The sequence below is a fragment of the Culex pipiens genome, chromosome 2 (genome assembly GCF_016801865.2).
Source record: "Culex pipiens pallens isolate TS chromosome 2, TS_CPP_V2, whole genome shotgun sequence".
NCBI classification, from domain to species: Eukaryota; Metazoa; Arthropoda; class Insecta; order Diptera; family Culicidae; genus Culex; species Culex pipiens.
The window spans coordinates 185,022,169-185,048,786 of NC_068938.1; the positions used below are offsets into that span (position 1 = coordinate 185,022,169).

Sequence of the window (26,618 nt, forward strand, 5' to 3'; positions counted from 1 at the left end):
GGTCCAATAAACTAAATTTTCAGGTTTTGCCTTTTGGGTGTTTTTAATACCCCTGACTCAAGGCGGTTTAAAAAACACCCAACAAGGAAATTTGGACCTTTTTTTTTTAAAAGAAACTCCAGATATGTTCCTGAATTAAATTATATTTTCTATTTTATTGGTAGTTGAATAACTGTCACTCAATTTAAAAAAGTCAATGCTAAAATTTTGAATGAGTTAAAACACTTCTAAAGAACATTTCCAAATGTTAGGCTTGATCCTCAAATTTCTAAATATTTTTTGATGAAAAGAGCAGAAAATTTCATACTAAAAAATGTATGAAATATTTTTTGATTTTTGGACAACTAAGGTGCATAATGAAATGTTTTTAAATAGAAAAACAAAATGAATTTTTTAGAAAATTTTACCTTAAATATGCCTATACTAGGGTGGGTACGTTTTTCAAAAAGTTCTCGGATCAAGTTTTAGTTTGGTTCCCCTTGTAGGGCATGCCCATAGGGACTTTCATGCCAAATATCAGCTCATTTGGTTGTAAACTGGCTGCGCGCATCAGGGTTAAAGTTTACATGGGAATTACTATGGGAAATTTGAACTTTTTGTTCAAGCGCTTCTACAGGTCTGGGAAAATCACGCGCCGACTTCTGGTATGGTCAGGCCTAAGGGGAATGGTCTGGAGAACATCTTTCCCGAAGAGAGCATATGGATTCGTTGTCCCTAGACCTGGCGCATCGGCAAACAATCCGATGTCTCCGGAATCAACGGTTTTCCCTGAAAAAGCATCAAATTTTCCTTAGCATGCTATGAAAGTTTGATGAACGATGACGCCATACGTCAGGCAGCTACCACGTGGTTGAAATATTTGCAAAAAATACAAATTTGCTATGCAAAGATTCTGAATTCGACTAAATAATATCAGGATTGCTCGAAATAATCATTTTCTCTTTAAAAGGTTTGCAATTGAATATTCCAGCCGTTTCTAACCCACGTGGTAGCTGTCTGACATATGGCGTCGCGGTGTTCATCAAACTTTCATAGCATGCTAAGGAAAATTTGATGCTTTTTCAGGGAAAACCGTTGATTCCGGAGACTTCGGATTGTTTGCCGATGCGCCAGGTCTAGGGACAACGAATCCATATGCTCTCTTCGGAAAAAGTGTTCTCGAGACCATTCCCCTTAGGCTTGACCATACCAGAAGTTGGCGCGTTATTTTCCCAGACCTGTAGAAGCGCTTGAACAAAAAGTCCAATTTTCTCATAGTAATTCCCATGTAAACTTTAACCCTGATGCGCGCAGCCAGTTTACAACCAAATGAGCTGATATTTGGCATGAAAGTCCCTATGGGCATGCCCTACAAGGGGAACCATACTAAAACTTGATCCGAGAACATTTTGAAAAACGTACCCACCCTAGCCTATACCTTCAAGGTTCAATGGTGCACTTTACAAAAAAAGTAATTTTAGACTGCGATTTGATTTGAATCTAAATAATAAAAGATCAATATCTAGAAACAAATTTAAAAAAAATCACAGCTCCGGTACCAGATTAGTCATTTTCTTAAACTCAAGCGGAAAATATGCCTTTTTTGGTCCCCTAAAAGTTATTAAAATTTTCGGAATTTAAAATAGTTTAAAAAAAGATTGTTGAGGCACAAGTCGAAAACATATGCAACGAGTTCGATAAAAACGACGAGTGCTGAGAAAATCAATTTCTGCAATGAGTTCCTTACAACGTTTTTTTTTTTGCAATTCTGAAAAAACACCATTCGAATGGAATTTGAAGTGAAATATCCTTGTGTTTAGTAAATCCACCGTTAAAATCAAAACAACATCGAAATGTAATACTTTTCGATACAAATGCTGAAAAGCTCAACATATCAGCACCCATTTCAGTATTTTGCGAACTTGAATTTATGTGATAATTAGATAAATACATATCAAGATTTTTTTCCGGGCAGATATTTTTTTTTGAAATGTCATAATCACAACATACAATTTTGCCGAAAACTTCAAATCGATAAAATAAAATTCTTGTTCAAGATACAGATTTTTGAATACACACATTCACATGCCCATGATGCAAAATGGCTTATTTTTTGGATGTCAAAAATACAATGAAAAATCTATTCGCGAAAATTACAGAATTATTCTACTGTCCAAACTCGATTATTCGAAGGCCTTGGAAAAAATTCACTTTGGATAATCGAAACTTCGGCTAACCGAACGGATAAGAGAAATTTTTTGCTGTCTGCGCAATTTTGCACATATTCCAATGTTTTCCTCGCAAGCAAATTCAATTTTCATTACTTTCCGATTCACCTGATTGAACACATCCCAAAGTTTTATCAGACGCAAAAAAAACAGCTCCAGACTGATGGATTGTTTTTTACCACTTTCTGCACCGAAGGATTATCGGTAAACTCGAAGCTGACGGCATGCAGAGTGAAAGAAAATCACAAACTTATATCCACGACTTACACGAGTAAAGTTTTCCCTTTTCACAGTCACCCCCGTTTTCCTCTCGAAGGAAACTAGATTTTTATCGTTTCCTTGCTTGTCATCGCAGAAATTCCCAACTTGGATGCTGTTCTGTGCTGGCTGCTTTCTTTGCTCGTCAGCAAACTTTGAAGTTGCGAAACTTGGTACGATTTTTTTACTTGTTTGTAAAATCACGCGTCAGTGAAGGAAAAATAAACGAATGTTTGGAGTGTTCTTGTGTTGCTCTGGACATAGTTTGCATTTGCAACCAGCCTTAAGCAAAATACTCTGAGTTCTTGCTATGAGAATTTCAGTTTTTCTTTCCGGCTTTGAAGTTTGGAACAAAAGTAGAATTTCATAGTGAACATTTATTTTTTATATAAGTTGAATAAAAATAAACTAATATTAAAATATAAAAAAATGTGGATGTGAAGAATCAAATGAGAAAAATAATGGATTTTCTTCCTCAGATGAATGTTGTTAACTTTTTACGAAATTAGTCGAGGTGCTCAAATCTTCAATGAAAATCAGTAGATGAGAGGTATTATACGAACCAGGATATCACATTTCACAAGAGCAGAGAGCGTTGGAATGTTCCCAAAAGACGATGTTCAACCAGTGCTGCTGTAAACAAGACATTGGGGGCGTTGAAATGCCAATCGTACCAACAACATTGCCGACACAAAAACACACAGACACAACGAACCTTCGTCAAACCGACACGTGTCTTCTGTCAGACGTTTGCTCACACGTGTCTCTGTAGAATATCTCCAAACTCCCACCGCGGGGAATCCTCCCGAGGTGGAGAGGGCAGCAAAACTTTTCTAATAAGCCTCCTTTTGCTATTTTGCTTTCGTTTTCTTGAATGAGGGTTGCGAGGATTTCCTCAAGTGGTGAAGTGTGAACGAGTGGGCTGGTTCTTGAGCCTGCAAACTTCACATGAATCATCTGCCACTCAAACACAGCCCATTAACTTTTAGTCCTTTCAGCAACCGGTTGATGTGTACTTTTAGCTAAGAGGGGTAATTTATATTTGGTTATTGATATGAAGAGGTTTCATTAATTTTTTGTCGTTTTCTTATCACTGCCACATTATCATGATTTTACTGTAAAATCAAAGTTCAATCTAGGTCGTAAAACAAACAACACGAATCTTATACATCAAATGATGCGAAGAGAGCTTCCGGACTGGAAATGGAAGTTTATTTACGTCCTGTTGACTTCCGAACAGCTTCCCACCACGCGTCTCCATTCCCACAACCAAACCAAGGGCACGCAATGCGTGTCGTCGTAAAAAGGAGTTTGGCTCCTTGTGCTGCTAACAGGTTTTATCGTCTCTGTTATATTTCCAGAGTGCGTAAAGATGTACATTAATGCTGTGCGATGATTTGGTGCGGAATCGAGCGCGTGTCGACCTCGTCCGCGTGCACGTGGAAGTGATTTTCGTTGCCACGAAAAAGTAATAAATCAAGTTCAGAAAAGCAAACTTCTGGCGAATGAAGCTCGTGGCAATTATTCGGCACGAGGCTTTATGGGTAATGGTGATTATTTCGACAACTTGTTGAGCGGGTATGATTGAGTCGTAAATATGGCGAGGCTCTCTCGAAGGAACAGCTGTCGATCGTTGATGAATTAATCCAGCATAAGAAATAAGTTTATTGCTATCGGTACCATTCTGGATTTTGTGTGCTAACTTTACCGACTTTGTACACGTTGATTTGTAAAATTCTGTAAAATTTTAAATGAATTAACACAAATCAGGGCAATGCCAATTTTATTTCAAGTTTGTATGGGCGGAAAAAATATAGCTCCATCTTAAATTTTCATTGAAAAAAAACTTGTTAAATAGATTTCAAATTATTCAGGATACATCGTATAACGATAGTTTATGCAATTTTAATGAAATGAAGGCTTTTAAATTTTTACAAATTTTACCAAATTACCAATTTTACCAATTTTACCAAATTTTACCAATTTTACAAATTTTACCCATTTTACCAATTTTACAAATTTTACCAATTGTACCAATTTTACTAATTATACAAATTTTACCAATTTTACCAAATTAACTAATTTTATTAATATTACCTATTTTACCAATTTTGCCAATTTTACAAATTTTACCAATTTTACCAATTTTACCAATTTTACCAATTTTACCAATTTTACCAATTTTACCAATTTTACCAATTTTACCAATTTTACCAATTTTGCCAATTTTACCTATTTTACCAATTTCACCAATTTCACCAATTTAAAGAATTTTATTTTTTTTTACATTTTTTTCATTTTTAAAATTTTGATTTTTTACAATTTTACCAATTTTACCAATTTTATCAATTTTACCAATTTTACCAATTTTACCAATTTTACCAATTTTACCAATTTTTACCAATTTTTACCAATTTTACCAATTTTACCAATTTAACCAATTTTACCAATTTAACCAATTTTACCAATTTTACCAATTTTACCAATTTAACCAGTTTTACCAATTTTACCAATTTTACCAATTTTACCAATTTTACCAATTTTACCATTTTTACCAATTTTACCAATTTTACCAATTTAACCAATTTTACCAATTTTACCAATTTTACCAATTTTACCCATTTTACCAATTTTACAAATTTTATCAATTTACCAATTTTTTAAAAAAATTTGATTTTTTACAATTTTACCAATTTTACCAATTTTACCAATTTTACCAATTTTACCAATTTTTACCAATTTTACCAATTTTACCAATTTTACCAATTTTACCAATTTAACCAGTTTTACCAATTTTACCAATTTTACCAATTTTACCATTTTTACCAATTTAACCAATTTTACCAATTTTACCAATTTTACCAATTTAACCAATTTTACCAATTTTACCAATTTTACCAATTTTACCAATTTTACCCATTTTACCAATTTTACAAATTTTATCAATTTACCAATTTTACCAATTTTACAAATTTTACCAATTTTACCAATTTTACCTTTTACCAATTTAAAAAAAATACAATTTTTTAAATTAAGTAATTTTAAGAAATTATACAAATTTTAAAAATTTTGACAAATTTTCATAAATTTTACAATTTTTAAGAAATTTTACATATTTTAAGAAATTTTACAAATTTTAAGAAATTTTACAAATTTTAAGAAATTTTACAAATTTTAAGAAATTTTACAAATTTTAAGAAATTTTACAAATTTACAAATTTTAAGAAATTTTATGAAATTATACAAATTTTACAACTTTCAAGAAATTTTATAAATGTCAAATCTTCCAATTTAAAAAAATAAAAATTTTAAGAAATTTTACAAACTTTACAAATTTTACAAACTTAAAAAATTAAAAAATGTTACAAATTTTAAGAAATTTTACAATTAAAAACAATGCTGTTTTTAAAAAGTTTTACAAATTTTGAAAAAACCAAACAAATTTTAAGAAATTTTACAAATTTTGGGAAATTTTACAATTTTTTTCCAAATTTTACAATGTTTTCCAAATTTGTAAATTTTTTAAATAAATTTATTTTACATAAATTAACAAATTTTAAGTAATTTTACAAATTTTAAGAAGTTTTACAAGCTATACAAATTTTACAAACTTTACAAATTTTAAAAAATCTTACAAATTTTAGCAAATTTTGAAAAAAATTGAATTAAAAAAAAATAGCAAATTTTAAGGAATTTTACAAATTTTTTGGAAATTTTACAAATTTTATGCAATTTTACTAATTTTAAGAAATTTAAGAAATTTTAAGAATTTTTTGCAATTTTAAGGAAATTTTGGCAAATTTTAAGACATTTTTGCAAATTTGAAGAAAATTTTACAAATTGCAAGAAATTTCATAAATTTTTAAGAAATTTTACAAATTTTAAGACATTTTTTCAATTTTAAAGTTTTACAAATTTTACAAATTTTAAGAAGTTAAAAAAAAATACATTTTTTATGGATTTTTTTTTACAATTTTAATTTTATTTAATTTTTTTAAATATTTTCAGATTTTAAGAAATTTTAAACATTTTAAGAAATTAATTTTTTTTATAATTTTTTAAAATTTTATGAAGTTTCTTTTTTGCTGTGTTTTTAATTTGCGAGATTCCGAAATCTTTTTTTTATCTCCAATTTTTTAAAATTTGTTAAATTTTTCTAGTCTTTTCTATTCTCTAATTTCCGAGATATCACGAGTTTAAAAATTAGGGCTAATCATATTTCACTGAGACAAATTAATTTCTACATCAGATCAGCCAAGTCACAAAAATAAAATTTTAGGGAATTTCAAAACTTTTTTTTTCTGCAGAGGTGCTTTCCCTAATATTATATTTTTAAATAACAACAAACTGAACGTTTTTCGTAAATGTTTTACTGAAAATGTCAATAACTTGAAAACGGTGCACGCTATCAACAAAAATGTCAAGTCATTTTCTATTGCACATTTGATCGAAATTTAGACATTTTGTGCATTGTTTTTGATGGTTTCAAAAAATCACCACTATTTCTAAATTGTTTACCTCCGGTACCAGATTGAATGGATACAATTGGAAACCGGAAAAGGCATAAAAAATCAAAAGAGAAACACGAACTGATATAAGCCGTTACCGTTTATTGTCTTGGTTCCGTGATCAAAAAACCATTTTAACAAAAAAACCTAGACTAAGCCACAAAGTTGAGAATGCTTGACCTTTTTATTGCTTCGTTGGTGCCATATAATGATGCTTCTCGTGGATAACTCCACAGTTGAGGAGCTTTCAGCCAACAACGTTGTTGCATACTTTTTTCTCTCCCCAATGTTAAGTGGAAAAAGTTTTTTTTCTCCGTTCCCACTCAGCTTTTTTAGGTCCAGCGCGCCCCATCGGCGAAAATGATTTCGTGAGGGATGAGAACACGAAAAAGTTCGCTTATTTGCACTTTTCAAAAACATTTAGAGCTTTGGGTCGTTCGGAGCAGCAGTCCTCCGAGACCGCTTCTCCAAGAGTAAATAAATATTCACCGCGATGACGATGGGGGATTAAGGGTCATCACCGAATGGCTTCAAATACGGTGCAAAATAATGCAGACCCGGTTGGGGAAAAACATAACCATTTCCACCTTTTATTACGTGCTCGTTTCCACCAAGGTGACAGCTGTTTGGTCTGCGATGGCTTCTTGTTCAAGTATTCCACAGTTTCTGCTCCATTTTCACTCAATCTTGTTAACAACCGGCGCGGAGGCACTTCAGCTCGAGCATGAGGTGTTGTTGAAGGGGGGTTTTGTCCGGTGACGAGTAAATTCTGGTACATTGCAGGAGCACCAGCTGTCAGGACAATTTCATGAAATGTGAAAAATGGAAGCAACCTTTTTGTTGGAATTGTGCCAATTAATTTGTTGAAAAGTAGATTCGACATGCGTAATTAGAGTCTACCGAGATACAACGAGTTCAAATTGTTAGTTAGTTAGTTGTCTTTATTAACGAGCCTTTCAGCCATAAACGCTGGTTCGGCTCGGTGAGTTCAAATTGTATTTAATTTTCTAATCTGATCATTTAAAATGTACACTGAACCTAAAAAAACAAATTTAGAAACTCACATCGATCCACTGCTCGCCGGGGAAGACCACGATCAGCTCGGCGTTCGGTTCCAGCGTCTGGAAGTAGTCCTCGTCGTCCACCTCCGTTCCGTCCGAGTCCAGGTGGATGTTAGGCAGCTCGGTGGTTCCAAACTTTTCCGCCGCCTTTGCCCGGACCTCGTCCAGCGTGCCGGCTACGACGGCCTTTTTGATGGCCCGAGTCACGTCTTTGATCTGTTGAAGGAAAAAATATAGGATTTTTTCAGATTAAATTTTTGATTTAATCTTCAAAATATCAGAAATCATAATAGTTGATTCTATATTTATTCGATTCGAAGGTAAACAACGAAATTCACGTTCTGGGAACCGGAAACGTGACGGAAAACGTGTCATACCTTATTTAAATTCATAGCTCCACGTAGTGGTGTCACATATCCCAACATCAGCTGGGAAAAGCCTTCGCCAGCGGGCTGGAAAAACAGCTGTGGAACGCCGAAATTGCTTCTCCTGGAACACCACCCGGCAGAAGGGCTTTTCCAAATGCATAACCTAATTTGCCTCCTAAATGAGTTTGGGACTGGTGTTTGGCAGTGTTCAGAACGAATAGAGGGGAGAAGGTTGAGGGCCAGACAGGCTTCCCAAATGACTCAATTTCATCGGCATCGTACGTTTTAGTCGGCGGGGCCCGCAAGGGGTTCTCAAACTGAATGAGTTTTAGTTTTAATAAGGGAGAAATGAGAGACTTAAATTATTGTTGTTTATTTCCTTAAACTATGTCTTTGAATTTAAATAAAATCAATACCAATAGTTTTTCAAAAAAAAAAAAAATGTATTCCCCTTTGGGTAATTCTCCGCCAACTCACACAGCAGTTGCCCCGACCCCTCTTCGATTTGCGTGAAACTTTGTCCTAAGGGGTAACTTTTGTCCCTGATCACGAATACGAGGTCCATTTTTTGATATCTCGTGACGGAGGGGCGGTACGACCCCTTCCATTTTTGAACATGCGAAAAAAGTGGTGTTTTTCAATAATTTGCAGCCTGAAACGGTGATGAGATATAAATTTTGTGTCAAAGGGACTTTTATGTAAAATTGTACGCCCGATTTGATGGCGTACTCAGAATTCCGAAAAAACGTATTTTACATCGAAAAAAACACTAAAAAAGATTTAAAAATTCTCCCATTTTCCGTTACTCGACTGTAAAAAATTTTGGAACATGTCATTTTATGGGAAATTTAATGTACTTTTCGAATCTACATTGACCCAGAAGGGTCATTTTTTCATTTAGAACAAAATTTTTCATTTTAAAATTTCGTGTTTTTTCTAACTTTGCAGGGTTATTTTTTAGAGTGTAACAATGCTCTACAAAGTTGTAGAGCAGACAATTACTAAAATTTTGATATATAGACATAAGGGGTTTGCTTATAAACATCACGAGTTATCGCGATTTTACGAAAAAAAGTTTTGAAAAAGTTACTTTTTGCGTTTCTCTTTGTTTCGTCGTCCGTGTCTGTCGCGGGTGACGATGAACGGCCATGATCGATGACGACCAACTTTTTCAAAACTTTTTTTCGTAAAATCGCGATAACTCGTGATGTTTATGACCAAACCCCTTATGTCTATATATCAAAATTTTTGTAATTGTCTGCTCTACAATTTTGTAGAACATTGTTACACTCTAAAAAATAACCCTGCAAAGTTAGAAAAAACACGAAATTTTAAAATGAAAAATTTTGTTCTAAATGAAAAAATGACCCTTCTGGGTCAATGTAGATTCGAAAAGTACATTAAATTTCCCATAAAATGACATGTTCCAAAATTTTTTACAGTCGAGTAACGGAAAATGGGAGAGTTTTTAAAACTTTTTTAGTGTTTTTTTCGATGAAAAATACATTTTTTCGGAATTCTGAGTACGCCATCAAATCGGGCGTCTAATTTTACATAAAAGTCCCTTTGACACCAAATTTCTATCTCATCACCGTTTCAGGCTGCAAATTATTGAAAAACACCTCTTTTTTCGCATGTTCAAAAATGGAAGGGGTCGTACCGCCCCTCCGTCACGAGATATCAAAAAATGGACCTCGGATTCGTGATCAGGGACAAAAGTTACCCCTAAGGACAAAGTTTCACGCAAATCGAAGAGGGGTCGGGGCAACTTTTCCCGATTTCGTGTGAGTTGGTAGAGAATTACCCCTTTTTAAATATTCCCCAAATATCGGGAGACAAAACAAGATATTCATTGAAAAATCTGATTTGTAAATCTTAATTGCAAATTATTCACACATAAAACTTTTTATCGTGAAGTCTTAGGTATACGTAGAGCTAGTGATTTTTCACGGCAAAAAAAAATCAAAATTTCACGGCATGCCAATTACAAAACATTGGAATTTCACGGCAATTTCGCGGTACTCTAAAAACTGCTTAAAATATACGTCAAAATGTATTCTATTAGCATAACTATGGACAGAAAAGTATCTGAAAAGTTGCAAAATAAATCAACTGAAAACTTTTGAAAAAATGTTGTTTTTGATAAATTTTAGCATATTTTGTACAATTTCCGCCAGTTAAAGTATTAATAAAATGTTGTTTGTTATCCTGCATTTCATCAAAAGGAAATTTGAGTATTTTTTTAAAAATGGTTAGTAAATTTGATTTCAACATGAATTATATTTTAAACCAATTGAATAAAAACATAATTTAAAATCAAAATGCTATTTTTTTCTCGCATTAAATGGTACTTGCTCATCGTTATTTTAATAAATTTCACAAAGATTTAAAAAAGCTCAAACTTTTTTTTTGCATTTATTGTTATTGTAGTGTGGAACAATGTTCTTAAACAATCTTTTTGAAATTTGGTGGAATAATAAAATTTTGCCAGAAATCTCGGGTTGGTTTTCAAAAGGTCGTATGCGCCACTTGTAAGCAAAGCCGTTTTCGATCGATTCTCGATCAATTTATTTGATCAAATTAAATTAAAAAATGCTATGAATTGTTCATCTGCACGTCCTTTAGAAGCTCTTTATTGATAAGTAATAAACACTTGATTTGTTTTAGAGAAAAAAATAAAAAAAGTGTCGGAGGTCACGATGGCTGTTACGATTATTGCAAATTAACCAGAGAAATGTATAATCCATTATCTGCATTTTGTAGAATATCCTAAAAAAAGTTCTAAATTTGAAATGCATTTTTTTTTATTTGGAAACTGCATCCAAAATTTTAATTTTAATTTTAAAATTTCGCGGCATTTCACGGTATTTATAAAATTTCACGGCTAGGGGCAAATTTCACGGGTTACGCGGTTTCCGCGAAATCGCGAAAAATCACTAGGCTTAGGTATAAGCTAAGTACGAAGCTCGAAAGCTCGAACAATGTTTGTAAATAGAATGAAATAAATTGATATAAGTGGTGCTATCAATGAGAATCACAAAAAATCTTCTGCTGATTGATTTTTTCGAAAAGTTCGGGAGCGATTTTCTCCACTATCTTTCGCGAGTGAAAAAAGTTTGCAAGCGAAAAATATGTTTTTGCGATTACTCCATCCCTTGCTTACTGGAAAAAATAGGTTAAGGTTTCGAAATTCTTCAGTTTTCAGATTCTTCTTGAAATTTTACGTAATTTATAAAAACATGTTGAAGTTTTTTAAACTGGATTGAATATTGAATACAAAATTATCCAGTTGATTTTCAGTTGCATTCCAATGGAGCACCGTATCTCAGAAATCACAGTTCTCCCATAAGGAATACATTGTAGAAAAAAGGAAAAACTGCTCGAATGGAGCAGCAAATCCAACCTATTTGACATTTTGCAATCAAGGACCTTGCGAAGAAACGTGAAACGTCACATTTGTTTTCTGTTCTTTGTCAGCTGCTTATCACTTAAGAAATCTATTTTCTTTACATTTTTTTTATATGGAGTTTTGCGTTGCTTCCGAGCTTCGTACTAGCCTTTATTTTGCAATATTTAGGCAAAAAAGGCTATACCACTGACAAACAGGCGATTTTTTACTCAATCCATCAATCAACAATTTAATGGCCGATTTCAATAACACCGACCAACCAATGTCTAAATATTTTTAAAAAATTCAAAGTGCACGTGTTTCTGGGGACCCAAAGCTTCATGCTTCCCCTCGAGATGAACCTGCGCAGTCATTTTTGTAATTTTTTGTAGGTCAGAATGTTCAATGTCTGTGAAACTGAATTCCCACCCACTATCACAATTTTAGTGTGGAGGCGGGCATTCATAACTAGATGGCTAGAGTGAGAAGTTATAGATGCATTTTTGACGTATGTTTGTATGTGTTATCAAAAAGAGAAAGCACGCACTACACTAAAATTGTGGGGTGTGTTTCAAGCAACTGTCAAACGCGTGTAAATGAGTTGTGAAAATGGCCGTGGTGAGTATAGGATTATTCAAATCGACCGTTAAATTGTTCGTTGATAGATTTTGAAAGATTTACGTCTGTTTATCTGTGGCCATAATGAGAAGTGTTTGATGCATTATTGATAAAGTTGTGCAATGATTCACGTATGTTTGTCTGTGCCTTTTCAACATAGAATTTCCTTGCAAATTTCTTAATGTTTGCAAGATAGATTTTTGTTTTTCGTCAATTCATCGTGTTTCATGATAACAAATTAAAGTTAAAATAATCGAGCTTATGGGTGACGAGAACTAAAGTTGGAAATAGTAATGAAAATTCAGTGATTATACAAATATTTTTGAGCAAATAAAAAAAATAATTGGGCAAGTATTCTCAAAGAACTTCATGCAGATTTTTTTTTTATTTTAAAACGCCTGAACAACACTGACTCACACATAATACGTTCCTTTCTGCTGATAATGCTCTTTCCGGGGGTGAAGAGGAAGAAACCACCAAAACAACTTATGGCTTGGTGTGTGTGTGTGTTTTCCCAGGCCACCCACTTTTCGCACACCAATTCTCCAAAGCAGCGTGGCGTGAAAAGCTAGTGTGAAAATCACACCTTCGCCAATTTTCCTTACCCTTTCGGTGGCGATCTCGAAAGCACTCGCTGCTGCCGCCGTTGCCGTCACAGATAATAAATAGTTTAAGCCGTCAGCAAGTTTTTGGCATTTTCACCACGTGCTTCCTTCGGTATTATTTGTCACTTTTTGCGGAATTTCCGCACCGCTGTGAGACGGTGTTCTAAGAATTGTTCTTTAATACACTGTGTTTCACTAGATTAGAAAGTTTGAAAACGCGTTCGAGATCTTGGTGAACTTTTCCAGCTTTCAATTAAACTTAATGCCACGCAGATCGTGAAAAGGGAAAAGTTCACGGTGGGAGAAAAGTGTGCTGTAAATTTGCAAATTTAATTTCGCAACTCCAAGTGAGCGAAAGCAATTAAAACTTTGGCTCTGGTGGCCGCCGTTTAGCGGCATCTGTGAGGCAGCTTAAATGTTAAGTCTATCCTGCAGTTGAAGTTTGCGTTATCAATTACGAAGCTTGTGTTTCTTTAGTGGCGTGGCGGAAAATGTTTCGCCAAACATCAACCATTATTTTCCCCTCATCGACTGTAGCATCTGGCTTGGCGTGTGAGAAAATTTGATCAAGTGCCAATACGTTATCCACCCGACAGGATGGCACTTCAGGTGTACCATTTGGGGATCACTTTCCAAAATTACGTTTTGATGGTAGTGGCCGGGTGACAAGTTGTATCTTAGGTGGAGAAGATGGGTTGTTCCACTATCAGAAACATGCATATAGGGTAGGGTACCCAGAATATGGGACTTTTTCTCAAAACTTCGCTCCACAAGCTGAATATTGTTTCTTGAGCTATTTTAGGACTCTGGGCCAAATATGAACAAAAATGGTCAACATTTACCCATTGATACTCAAAGGTGAAGTTTGTATGGGAAAAATTGAAAAAATGTATGGAAAACTCAACTTTTTTACGGTTTGGTCTCCACGGTGCGCTACTTTCATCCAAATATTCCCAAAAGTGAGATTCTCATCGGAAATTTTATGCTCTACAACTTTGTAGAATATACCAAAGCTGTAAAACTTGATCCTGAAAAGTTATTAGCGATTTAAAAATGTCATTTTTGTATGAAAAACATTTTTTTCACCAAATTTAGGCTCGGGTATCAATGGGTTAATCTCAACCAAATTCGCTCAAAATTTACACAGATGCTTAAAATTACCCAAAAAACCGTTTTCCGCTTGTGGAGCAGTAGGTCATTCTTTCTGGGCACCCTAATATAGGGGAAATATACCTTTTCTAATCAAACACCTATCTTCGTCATATGAAGAGTTTGATGCTCGATTAAAGCTCCAAAAATACAATTTAGGCTATAAACTTACCAGCAACAGCACCGCCTCAAGTGAGCACGCAAATTTATGCCATTTACTGGCCAAAAAGATCAAATTTAATGCACTTGTGATCATAATTTCAATTATGCGAGACCATTTCTCATCATTTTGGTGGCACACACATCCACACGCAAGATGAGAGGTTAACTGCTTAACGAAAGTCGCCAACAATATCTTTTCACTTGTGCTAACGTTTTCAAAGCGCTTAAGATATAAAATTGCTTCCAACTACCGGCAACATATTCTTTGGCACATTAGTTACTCACTCACTTGAAAACTAATCCCGAAAAATGTAAATAATTAGCAAGCGCCATCAAAAAAACAAACGCGCCAAGTCTTTTGACGTTTGAATGCTGACGACCCATTCCAATCGAAAGCTGAAGAAAACCGAGCGAGAAGCGAAGGCAAATAAAGAACAAAGGGTGGCCACCAACACCACCAGCAGCGCCTGTTGGAGTGAGCCAGTGATGTCAGGTAATTTTCTCTATAAATGCTACTTTTCGTGAGTGTTCGCTAAAAATTTCATCAATTTTGGCAGCACTAAGCAGACCCAAAAGAGCGCCGAAGAAAAAAAGAACTAAGCTGAAAGTAGGAAAATGGGCGTGGCCCAATGCACTCGACTGATTAGAATGCATTTGGGAAATATTTGTTTAAAATGTTTGTAAAAGGAATAGCATAAGTTTTAATAAAAGTGAAAATAAACATAAATGTTCACAAAAAGTTGCTCTACTCGTTGGTGTACTTGGTTTTAGTAAATTTCAAGGAACACTTCAGATTATTCAGCATCATTCAAACACGACCGCTTATTAGGCTTAAAATGTGTATAATTCCCCTATTTAAAGTATTTATATCATTGGTGTTAAATCAGCCGATAGTTAACGGTTCCGAGAATAATAACAATCGGGGGATGATAAAACCTTTCGTTTATTTAGTAATTGAAACAGTCATTTTCCATTGAGTTTAAAATTATATCGACGATGTCGTGCTATCTTGTCGTACGTCACTGTGTAAAGTTCCGAGAAAAACTCGTTTTGATGTTTGACCATGAATAAACAAAAAATAGAGTAGGGAATGTAAACAATAACAAACATGTTTCGATTGGTTGACAATTCTGTGCATTTTCCCGAAATTTGGCAGAATTTGGTTGCCGGAGTCCCGAGTTATAATTACAAATGTTTACGGTAGTCGGGCATGTACGTGTGTCAAACGCGTTCTGACTTGAAATCCCTTTGGCCAGTTGTCGCACTAACAGCAATTTTCAGGCTGTGTCAAGATAGCACGGCAAGATTGAACCTTCTTTTACATGACATTATGGAAAAGTTTAGTTTCTCTATTCTCTTAATTTAATGTTCTTACAAACAATATAATTTTGTATGTACCGTTAAAATTGCAATACATTTTGAGTTGGAGTTGAAGCCGATGTCAGCCCTGTTCCAAATCACAAATTGCTCCCAAATAAAAAAAAAACTTTGTGGTAAATTGTATTCGCATAAAGCCTATAGAACTCAATATCAGCCAAGTCCACCTATCCGTTTTCCAAGTTGTATTTGCACATATGCAGCGGCAGATTCGAAAAACAATAACAAACGTTCCATTCCCTGGCGCTAGGCTTTTCCCACCGGGGACACCAGCTGAAACGTGACCGAGTTGGGTAAATCCAGGAGACCCGTGCTCGGGACTGAACCTCAACAGCCGAGCGTATAGATAAATCTCGTCTGAAAGTGGCAAAAAACTGGAGGCAAATGTGGAGTGCGGTTGGGAAAAAAGTTCTGTATCAAGAATAACGTATATTCGTAACACTATTGAGCCTGCGGCGGTGGCACGTGTGTCGGAAGATCGTTGATGTGCTAGGTATGTATGTATGTATGTATGTATGATCCCCATACCCGCAGGCAACTTGGTCCTGAAACACATGTGAGCGCTAGGTGAACAATTCGATCATCTTTTACTCCGTAATCTGTACACCCACGTGCATAAGTTTTTTTGCACGAATTTTAGTGCTACAAATACCGGCGCATAGATCAAAATGGTTTCCCTTTTCCCACCCCCAGCGCCGGAAATTTGTAGCGGGTGTAGGGACACTTTGCATAGACGCCCTTGCTCCCATCACGTCACTGAGGGTATGGAGCGACGAGAAATTAATAAGCATGCCCCCTTAGTCGAACCTTCATTAGAGAAGCAGGCAATCCACAACTCACAGCGAACGACCAAGGGAACACCCTACCGCGTATATAATATGGTTGGCGTAGTTGTCTTCAGTGGAATGTATGAATGTTAGAGTGGATGTAAGGGTTTTTTGAAAAAATAAAATGGAAAGCTCTCACCAAAAGCACGAATTTTCCTGAAACGGCTCAATTCCAATCGTCTCGCCATATTCCACTTGAATCTTATTTTTTCTTGAATTCCTGTCTTGAATTTGGCTTGATTAGCAGAACTCCCGGCAGCGGACTTGATATCGCACGCTAACAGCAAGCGTCACATGACTTTGGAGTGGCCACACCTACTTCCAATACATCTCCGATGCCGTCCTGGATTTAATGTGATAGGTAGGAACTGGACACACAGGAACGCTTGAGGTAATGACCGCTTTGCAACTGCTGTTTTCGACTTTTTTTTGCATCCGTGGCCGTGGAAGTCGAATTTCTAATGTTCCACGAAAATAACATCCAATGCAATTCCACCAGTTCCGCTGCTAGTGTCTGGTACTCGAAACAGTAACGAAGTCTTCTTATTTTAACTGATTTCACTCGTTTTAAAGAAAATTAAAAAAAAAAAAAAATCGGAGGTAAAAAATGACAGCAAACCGGAAGATCGTTGATGTGCTAGGTCGGCACAAAAACTAATTTTAATTTAATTTAATTGGATAGAAAAAATAAGACAAGTGGAAATCATATCAAAAGTTATTAGCTCAAACTATCATCTTTGCCATAACAAAATTAAAAATAGTCCAAGAGAGCATGACACCAACGAGATGTCTATTGAAGACGACAGCTCGAAGTTTTTGGGGGCCATCGAAAAATTGAGTCAGCCTCCGGTAATAGAATATTCTGGCCAAGTCTAACTCAATTTGATGACTTTTGTTTCAGCGTGGGTGGAGCAGTGGATAATGGAAATGCATAAAACATTTCGGGGAGGCAGCACCATTTTCAAGGAAATTTAATCCGAATTTAGAAATAAGGAACTTTGACTTTTCTTTCAGCCTCGTGACCAAACGATCAAGTTTAAAACAAAAGCGCCAATTTGAGTCGGGTCAGAGTCAGCTCTCGTGCACGGAATTGTGAGGAAAAACTTTTGAAATCCAACAAGCGCACATTTATTCTGGTGAAAATAGCTTTGCGTTGCTTCGGCTGCCTCTGGCAGCATTCAGGAACGTGATCCGCAAAAGGCCTGTGGCAACCCTGGCGCAAAGGCCTATAGCCCGGATGTGCAACCCGGTAGTTTTTCATCCCGGGGGCTGCTTCTTTGCCGGTCGATTGCAAATGAAAATGGAATGTACGGAATATAAATTAAGTCTTGGGTGTGCAGTTTTACTTTTGCTTTGCTCAAAGGGTTATGTTTGTAGAAAATTGTTTTTTTTATACTTCATAAATAAAAAAAGTTATTTATTTTTTCATCGCTTCGCTTGGAGACGGTGATTCTAGCGGATTGCAGACTGGATTTCGTCATGTATATATCGAGATTTGAGATTCCTACCTAGTTATCGATATGATGTTTTTTTTTTCTCCAAAATAGATAAAAGATGTGGAAAACGGTAAATTGTTGATGCACCACTTTTTAAAGGGGACAAGGGAATTGAACCACGGAATGCCCCAATAAGTTTCACTTGGAGTTGGACGATTTTTGGGAAGGTATAAGGTCTAGCATACGCTGTAAACAATCGTTGCGACAAATGGCATATTGTGATTAAGGGGTATTGTTTTATTTGCAAGGCAAGCAGTCGGATGCTGCTGTTGAGACACTTCCCGTTTGATTATTCTGAAAATTGGTTATATCATTTAGAAACCAAAAACAATATTTCAAACATGGTAGGTGAATGAATCTTAATTTATTCTTTATGCCATCGTGAACTTTACCGTCTGGAAGCAGCGATATCGTAGACACAACATCACCTGCCTCTGCCGCAAAAGTTTTCTCACGGGATTCCAAGGTGGACCGTGCTAGTCGGGATAGGAAAGGAATGGAGACCCAGACAATTCCGAAGCGGCACTTTATCCCGTGTTCTGCCATAATCTATGTGGGTTACCGTAGACCCGTGTTGCCCTGATAAAATGGTGTTAATATTTAAACCTCACTTAAACTGGGACAACATTGCCACTAAATTGCACTCCTAACTTTAGTGAAATTTATACCTCCTACCATTCATCTCGTAACTAATTTCCTCTAACCGTGCAGTATACTGCATCTGGAGATATCCAGAACCAACCCACTTAACTGTCCCGTCCTCCCTAACCCGGGAAGAGGGTTTCGCATAATTCATAACTGAGTGCAAAAGTTTTTCGGCGGGAAACAGCTGTGGTGGTGTTCTGGTGAAAAGTCACCCTTATTGTACGGCACTGTCCACTCGGTTCCCCAGCATGGATGGAGTTCACGGTGGGTTTGGCGGCAAAAAAATGGCAGCATAAAATAGTGATAGTAAACATGCTAGACGGGGCCGATATCATGGAAAACTTACGGAGCAGGCAATATTTATCTTATACATGATTTAAAATTAAGAAAAGTTTCCATATTAATGGGGTGGTCGTTTGCCGGGAAAGCTTGCACACAACACACGCTGTACACAACACAAAAGCCGGGAAATGGGAAATGCTCCTTTAACCCAGCCAAAGTTGGAGCTTTCGAAGCTTCAATGGGTTGTGTGTTGTGGTTTGGGTATAGTAGTGCACAATGTAATTTCCATTATTTAATAATTCATGGCTTAGAGAAGAATGGCTTTTGACACCAAGCTGATGGTGGTTTCTTGAAAATGCCTTGGGTTGAGAACTGGAAATTCGAGAGAAACTGTCGAACGACAAACATATTTGGCAGCTTTTGGTAGTTTTGTTTACCAGTTTCACAAGCTTTGACATAGTCACTGGTGGAATCTATTCAATCATTGTCAAAATATTAAAGCTTTTTTTTTTTTTTTTATTTTGAACATTTTCTTCATTTGGACTTTTTGGTCATTTTGGTCATGTTTGTCATTTCAGCAATTTTGATTATTTTGATATTTTTGTCATTTTGATTATATTGTTGATTTCGATCATTTTAATCATTTTGATCATTTTTATCATGCTGATCATTTTAATCATGATGATTATTTTAATTATGTTGATAGTTTATATCGTTTTGATTATTTTTCATTTCAATATTTTTTATAATTATTTTGGTTATTCTGATAATATTGATGATTTGGATAGTTTGGATAATACCCCGAGTAGGCCGCGGGTAATCGGCTCTCCTCTCACTAACATTTACACACAAGATCCTATGTAATTACGCTAAGCTTTAAGAACAATGTAATTACAAAAGCCGACTTGGTCCTAACCAGGTCCCTGTACCGAAAAGGACATAATAAAAATAATTGTATGAAAAAAATAGTTTGGACAATTTTCATAATTTTAATTTTTTTGTAAATTTTGTACATTTTGAAAATTTTGAAAATTTTGATTTTGATGATTTGGATAATTTTGATAGTTTTTATAATTTGGAAAATTTAGATAATTATGATAATTTAGATAATTTTGATAATTGAGCAATTCGCTGAGATTTCGGTCATTCCATTTTTTTAGTAGTTTTTAATCCGGCTGAAACTTTTTGGTCCCATTTTTCGATGTAAATTGCAATCAAAAAGTACTTTAATAAATTTTTGATAAAGTGCACCGGTTTCAAGTAATAGCCATTTTTAGGTAACTTTTTTGAAAATAGTCGCAGTTTTTCATTTTTCAAATTAGTGCCCATGTGAGCACCCTTGAAATTTTTTTTTTGAAAAGCTGAGAAAATTCTCTATATATTGCTTTTTTGAACTTTGTTGATACGCCGCGTAGTTGCTGAGATATTGCCATGCAAAGGTTAAAAATCAGGAAAATTGATGTTTTCTAAGGCTCATCCAAACAACTAACCATTTTTTAATGTCGATATCTCAGCAACTAATGGTCCGATTTACAATGTTAAAACATGAAACATTCGTGAAATATTCTGATCTTTTCGAAAACAATATTTTCAAAAAAAAAAAATCAAGGCTAACATTTCATAAGGGCATAATATTGAATGTTTGGCTTTAGTCCTGTTTTGATAATTTGGATAATTTTAATAATTTTGATAATTTAAATAATTTTGATGATTTTGATGGTTCTTATGATTTTGATAAGGGACCATCCATAAACCACGTGGACACTTTAGGGGGGGGGGGTACGCGATTGTCCACGCTCCATACAAAAAAGATTTTTTTTGTATGGATAATGGTCCACGAAGGGGGGGGGGGTTGACATTACCAAAAAAGTGTCCACGTGGTTTATGGATGGTCCCGATGAAAACAATCAAAATGATTTAAAAATATCAAAATCATCAAAATTATCAATATTATCAACATTAAATGTTGATAATATTGATAATTTTGATGATTTTGATATTTTTAAATCATTTTGATTGTTTTCATCGTTTTGATCATTGTAATCATTTTGATTTTGATATAATAAGAAATGAGGGTTTCATTAAAAAAAAAATATAATAATAATAATAATAATAATAATACAAAAATACGAAATCTTAAATAGTGCTAAGATTTTTTAAACTTATTAAGATAAATTGATCTTCCATGAGCAATTTTATTTATATCAAATTTCTAGCAAACTTCAAACAAATCTGGTTCTTTATCCTCGTTTATCATTTTCAATCAATCTGTCTTCTGTTCATACACGTTATATTTTTTAAATTGCCCTCGCATGAACAGTACCTCTCTCCGGTTACCTGACCAACCTTGCTTATCTCTATAATTGCAGTTTGTTTTATTTCACTCAGAATGTTTTTTTATCAAAACAATCCCATCTGTACAGCAAAACAGAAAAACAGTGCAGCCTTCTTGCTTACCTTCTCTTAACTTGTACCTGGATTCAGGTCGCATAATGTGATGTGATGGCACAACACGAACGGCCCGATAATTTAATAAAGCAAAACATGCAATTTTCCGTTTTCATATTGTATGAGAGGGATATCAACTTCACACATCGCCATCTCTCTAGGATTCTACCACTCCTTCGGTAAGAGACATCGAACAGCAAGATATACCAAAACAATACGCACAAACCCCCTTTCCTTGGGATCATTCATGGCAAAGACAAAGGCTAAATAAAGGACAAGATTGGTATCATTCGGAGCATGTGTCCGTATGAGTTTCAAATGTGGTGCGGAACCAACGTTTTCCTTTTGTGCTAAATTATAAATGAAAGTCATTTAGAATCGAATTGAATTGCTGCTGGTGAATTTAGAACGCATTGGATAAACTGGGTTGGTTATATAAAAGCGAAACAACTTATCAATGTACAATATAAACATATTGCAACCAAACCACAATCGCCATATCCTAGAAAATAGAAACCATTAGTCCTCATCATTCCCACCCGCCTCTGAAAGACAATAAATTTCACACGTTCGCAACCCATTCACGGAAGAAAAATTTCCTTCATTAGCCACTTTCCCTCGACGTTTTCCTTCCTGGAAAGGCAGCACGGGCGATGCACATCAGAGCCCCGGTTGTTTGCTGCCAGCAGGGACTTCCGCTGGAAATGATCACACAATGATTCGCTGATGATGATGATGATGATGCTGATCAGCCTGGGGGCACCCGTCGCGACGAGACGTCCCGCTGATGTGTCTGGGAGGGGTTCCTTCCGTTAAGACTTCCTTCCTTCCCTGGCGGCCGCGAGAGATATGCCGAGGCCGGAAATTACTTTTCCTCGAAGAGCGCTGAGCAGAGCGTCTTTTGCAAGAGAACCAGCCGGCATCATATTAGCGTAGTTACACTAGTTGGTTGTGATTTACGTACCACTCTGATTTGCTTTAACCCTATACCACAGTGCTGAACTTGGATGAAGGATGTGCCACCCCTCCCCTGGGAGGGATTCGTCGAACCACTAACATTGACCGCATGAGCCAATACCGGGTACCCCGTTCCCGTTGGAATGGAATTCATGACCTACACACAAATGTGCATCACACACACATAGAAACACAAAATGGTGCCAAGTGGAGCTGGTTTTTTCCGAGCTGCTGTTTGGGGAAAACCATGCATTGTGGTCATTCAATTAAAATACCAACTCTACCTCAAATGGTTCGGAGAGTTTTTAATCATCCAAATGAGTTGGTTCCAGCACGAATGTCAAATGATGCTGAGCAATTCTCTCAGATTTCAGTCGTCCGGCAACGGCCTAACCAAACTTTCAATATTACGCCCTTTTGAAATGTTCTTCTTGATTTTTCTAAATTTTAAAAATATTGTTCTAGAAAAGATCGGAAAATTTCACGAATGTTTCATATTTAAACATTGTAAATCGGACCATTAGCTTCTGAGATATCGACGTTAGAAAATGGTGGATTGTTTGGGTGAGACTTAGAATTTATAAATTTTCCTGCTTTTTAAACATTTGCATGGCAATATCTCAGCAACTAAAGGTCGTATCAACAAAGTTCAAAAAAAGCAAAATATAGAGAATTACCATACCTACAACTTTGCCGAAGACACCAAATTGATCAAAAAATTCCTTCGAAAGATAATTTCTTTTTGAATTTTCATACATCATTTTTGTGACAAACTAATGATGCAAAATTGCTTCTTTGGGCATACCGAAAGCACCAAAGAAGTTTCAGTCGGATTTAAAAATACAAAAATTTAAATTAAAAAACCAACTTAATCCACCTATGTGGTTGATGCCTTCCTCACTTTTTACCAACAATGAGTAATATGAGTGGTTCGGACACATATTTCAGCTATTCTTTTTTATGTCCAGAAAAATAAGTACACAGATATAACTTAATCTGTCATAACTCGAGACAGGGTTGCCAGATTTTAAATTATGAGGACTCGTTGGACAGGTCTTTTGATTACCTATCCAATGATGGGTCGGATAATGGTTCCGGACATCGTTTACATACATTTAAGTGAGATTCGGCTTCAAAAAAGTACATAAATATCACTAAAGTGGTCATAACTCGAGGCAGGGTTGCCAGATCTTCAATGTTGTGGACTCGTTGGAAAGGTCTCTCGATTACCTAACCAATGATGGGTCAGATGATGGATCCGGACATCGTTTACATGCATTTAAGTGAGATCCGGCTTCAAAAAAGTACATAAATATCACTTAAGTGATCATAACTTGAGACAGGGTTGCCAGATTTTCAATTATGTGGACTCATTGGAAAGGTCTCTTGAATACCTAACCAACGATGGGTCGGATGATGGTTCGGGACATCGTTTACATACATTTAAGTGAGATCCGGCTTCAAAAAAGTACATAAATATCACTTAAGTGGTCATTACTCGAGACAGGGTAGCCAGATCTTCAATTATGTGGACTTGTTGGAAAGGTCTTTTGATTACCTAACCAACGATGGGTCGGATGATGGATCCGGACATCGTTTACATGCATTTAAGTGAGATCCGGCTTCAAAAAAGTACATAAATATCACTTAAGTGGTAATAACTCGAGACAGGGTTGCCAGATCTTCGATGTTGTGGACTCGTTGGAAAGGTCTCTCGATTATCTAACCAATGATGGGTCGGATGATGGATCCGGACATCGTTTACATGCATTTAAGTGAGATCCGGCTTCAAAAAAGTACATAAATATCACTTAAGTGGTCATAACTCGAGACAGGGTTGCCAGATCTTCGACGTTGTGGACTTGTTGGAAAGGTCTCTTGATTACCTAACCAACGATGGGTTGGATGATGGATCCGGACATCGTTTACATGCATATAATTGAGATCCGGGTATATGTGAAAACACATTTTTATACATAACTTTTGAACTACTTATCGAAACTTCAAACAATTCAATAGCGATGTATGGGACCCTAAACCAAGTCGAATGCAACTGGTTCGATCAAAATCGGTTCAGCCAGTGCTGAGAAAACTTGGCAAGATTTTTGAACACATACATACATACACACACACACATACACACACACACACACATACATTTGTTCAGTTTTCGATTCTGAGTCGATATGTGTACATGAAGGTGATCTTCGAGCTTTTAATAAAAAGTTCATTTTTAGAGCAGGATTATAGCCTTACCTCAGTGAGGAAGGCAAAAAAGATCGATTTCGTAGAGAACTGCTCTGCTTACAAGTATGGTTTAATTTATGATTTGAAAGCTAAATATGTTTAAAATATAATTAAATTATTTGAATCATTTGAATCACTTCTTCGTAAAGTGGTCTCTAAAGTTTGCAACTTGCAACTCATCGAAGATCTCTTTAAACAAATCTTCAAACTAACAGTTCTTCCTCACAATGCTTTTAGAAGATTGAAAAATGGTTCAAAAACAGATTTTTCGCGAATTTTCAGACCGAAGCCCACTTAAACGCGATTAATAGTAGTGAAAATTTGTTTCCATGCTAAATTGTCGATGGACTATCGACCAACAAAATTTCTGCTCAGGCTAAACACAAGGGAAAGCATTATCTATGAGGTCCTCAGAAACATCTGCACTAATGTTTTTTAATATTTATTTTTTTTTCAAACTCTCAAACTTTGGAGAAAAAACATTCGGTCGTGTCTAAATATTTTTTGAAAAATTCAAAGGGCACGTGTTTATGGGGACTCCATAGTTCATGCTTCCCCTCAAGTTGAGCCTGCGCAGTCATTTTTGTAAATTTGTGTAGGTCAATGTAAGATTAACTTGGGTAACACCTTTTTTATGTAGTTTTTCAAGATGTTCAAACAGAAAAATCCACTTTTTCCCATTGTTTTGCTTCAAATGTGATAAAAATCATTACAGTATTATTTTCAGCTTTATAAAATTAACCCTCTACTGCCCAAATTTATTTCTCGAAAATATTTATTTTCCCGTGTTCAGGAGGTCATTTTGAGCAACTTTTGTTCTACGAAAAACTTTACTTCTCTTGTTTTGTGTTTTTCTTGTTTTATTTTTAGTATTTTAATTTGCATTTATCTTGTTTAGTTTATGATTGATTTTGGTAGTATTTGGCCTATTCTACCACCTAATATAATTGCATTTTGCCTATCTATTTTTTCACGTTTTACAGTCACTTTTTCAATTTTCTGCATGTTTGTCACATTTTTACTACAAAAAATCCTGCATACTTTTTTTTATCGAAAATATAGAAAATGTTAGTAAAAACCACAGCCAAAGTTGACCCCTAAAAAATCACATTTTTAAAAACATTGTCAAAGTCACATAACACAATGGGTTTGGTTGTAGAGGGTTAAACAGAGGTACGGATGTACCCTGAACCTTGGTTTGCTTGCCGGAGTTTTGAACGGATTTGTCAAACTTTCAAAGTAAATCTAATTTTGTTCGACCCTACTAAATTTCCTACAAATTTCTCTCTAAGACTTTGAAAATCTGGGAATTTGTCTCTGAGATACAGCCTTACAAAGAGGTCAAATGGATAAAAAATAGTTTTCCTGCAATTTTTAGCTGACGATGTCTCGGAAACTATTCAATCTTAATAAATTACAATTTTATGAAATTTGCTATTTTTTTTAAAGAGAAAATCAAAATTTAAGATCATGCTTTACCTTGTGAACGGTTTACAAAAAGATAATTTTCGATATTTCATAGTTTAGACCGAACTATATATTTTTTAAATATTTTTATTGAAAATCAGCATACTGGATGGAGTTAGGAGCGAGTGCTTTTTTTTGTAGAACCTTAATACCACTGCGACCAATTATAGGAATATTGTGGTGAGTGGGAGCGAGTGCTTAACCTGCCAAACATACGTGATTTTTTCCTACTCGAAGTTTCTCAGGAACCTTCGAATAATCGAAACTTTGGATAACCAAGGCTTTGGCTAATCGAGTACAAGGTATAGTCCATTGGGAAACCTCGAAGGAGTTCAATCACTGCCATGCTCGCGTATCAAAAGCTCGTTGAACAGCTTCACCAAATGGCTTTAACCAAATGGGGAACGATGGCCTCTCGAAAATAAATTGAGCCTACGTGGGATAATTTGCCAACAGCATACTGCTCCGGACCCTCACAATAACTGAAGTAGAAACTTATTGGAGGATTTTGGAAAATCTTCAAAAACATCCATGTGTACCTCCTTGAC

The 26,618-nt window shown here is 35.4% G+C and overlaps 1 protein-coding gene across 1 annotated transcript in view; it reads right to left on the reverse strand.

Annotated features, from left to right (window-relative positions):
- Window positions 1-26,618, reverse strand: part of LOC120415374 (DNA fragmentation factor subunit alpha-like) — a 60,594-nt gene that overhangs the window by 12,140 nt on the left and 21,836 nt on the right. Inside the window, exon 2 of the mRNA XM_039576897.2 lies at window positions 8,038-8,250. Within this exon, the coding sequence (XP_039432831.1) occupies window positions 8,038-8,250 (213 nt within the window). The remainder of the gene's footprint in view (window positions 1-8,037; window positions 8,251-26,618) is intronic.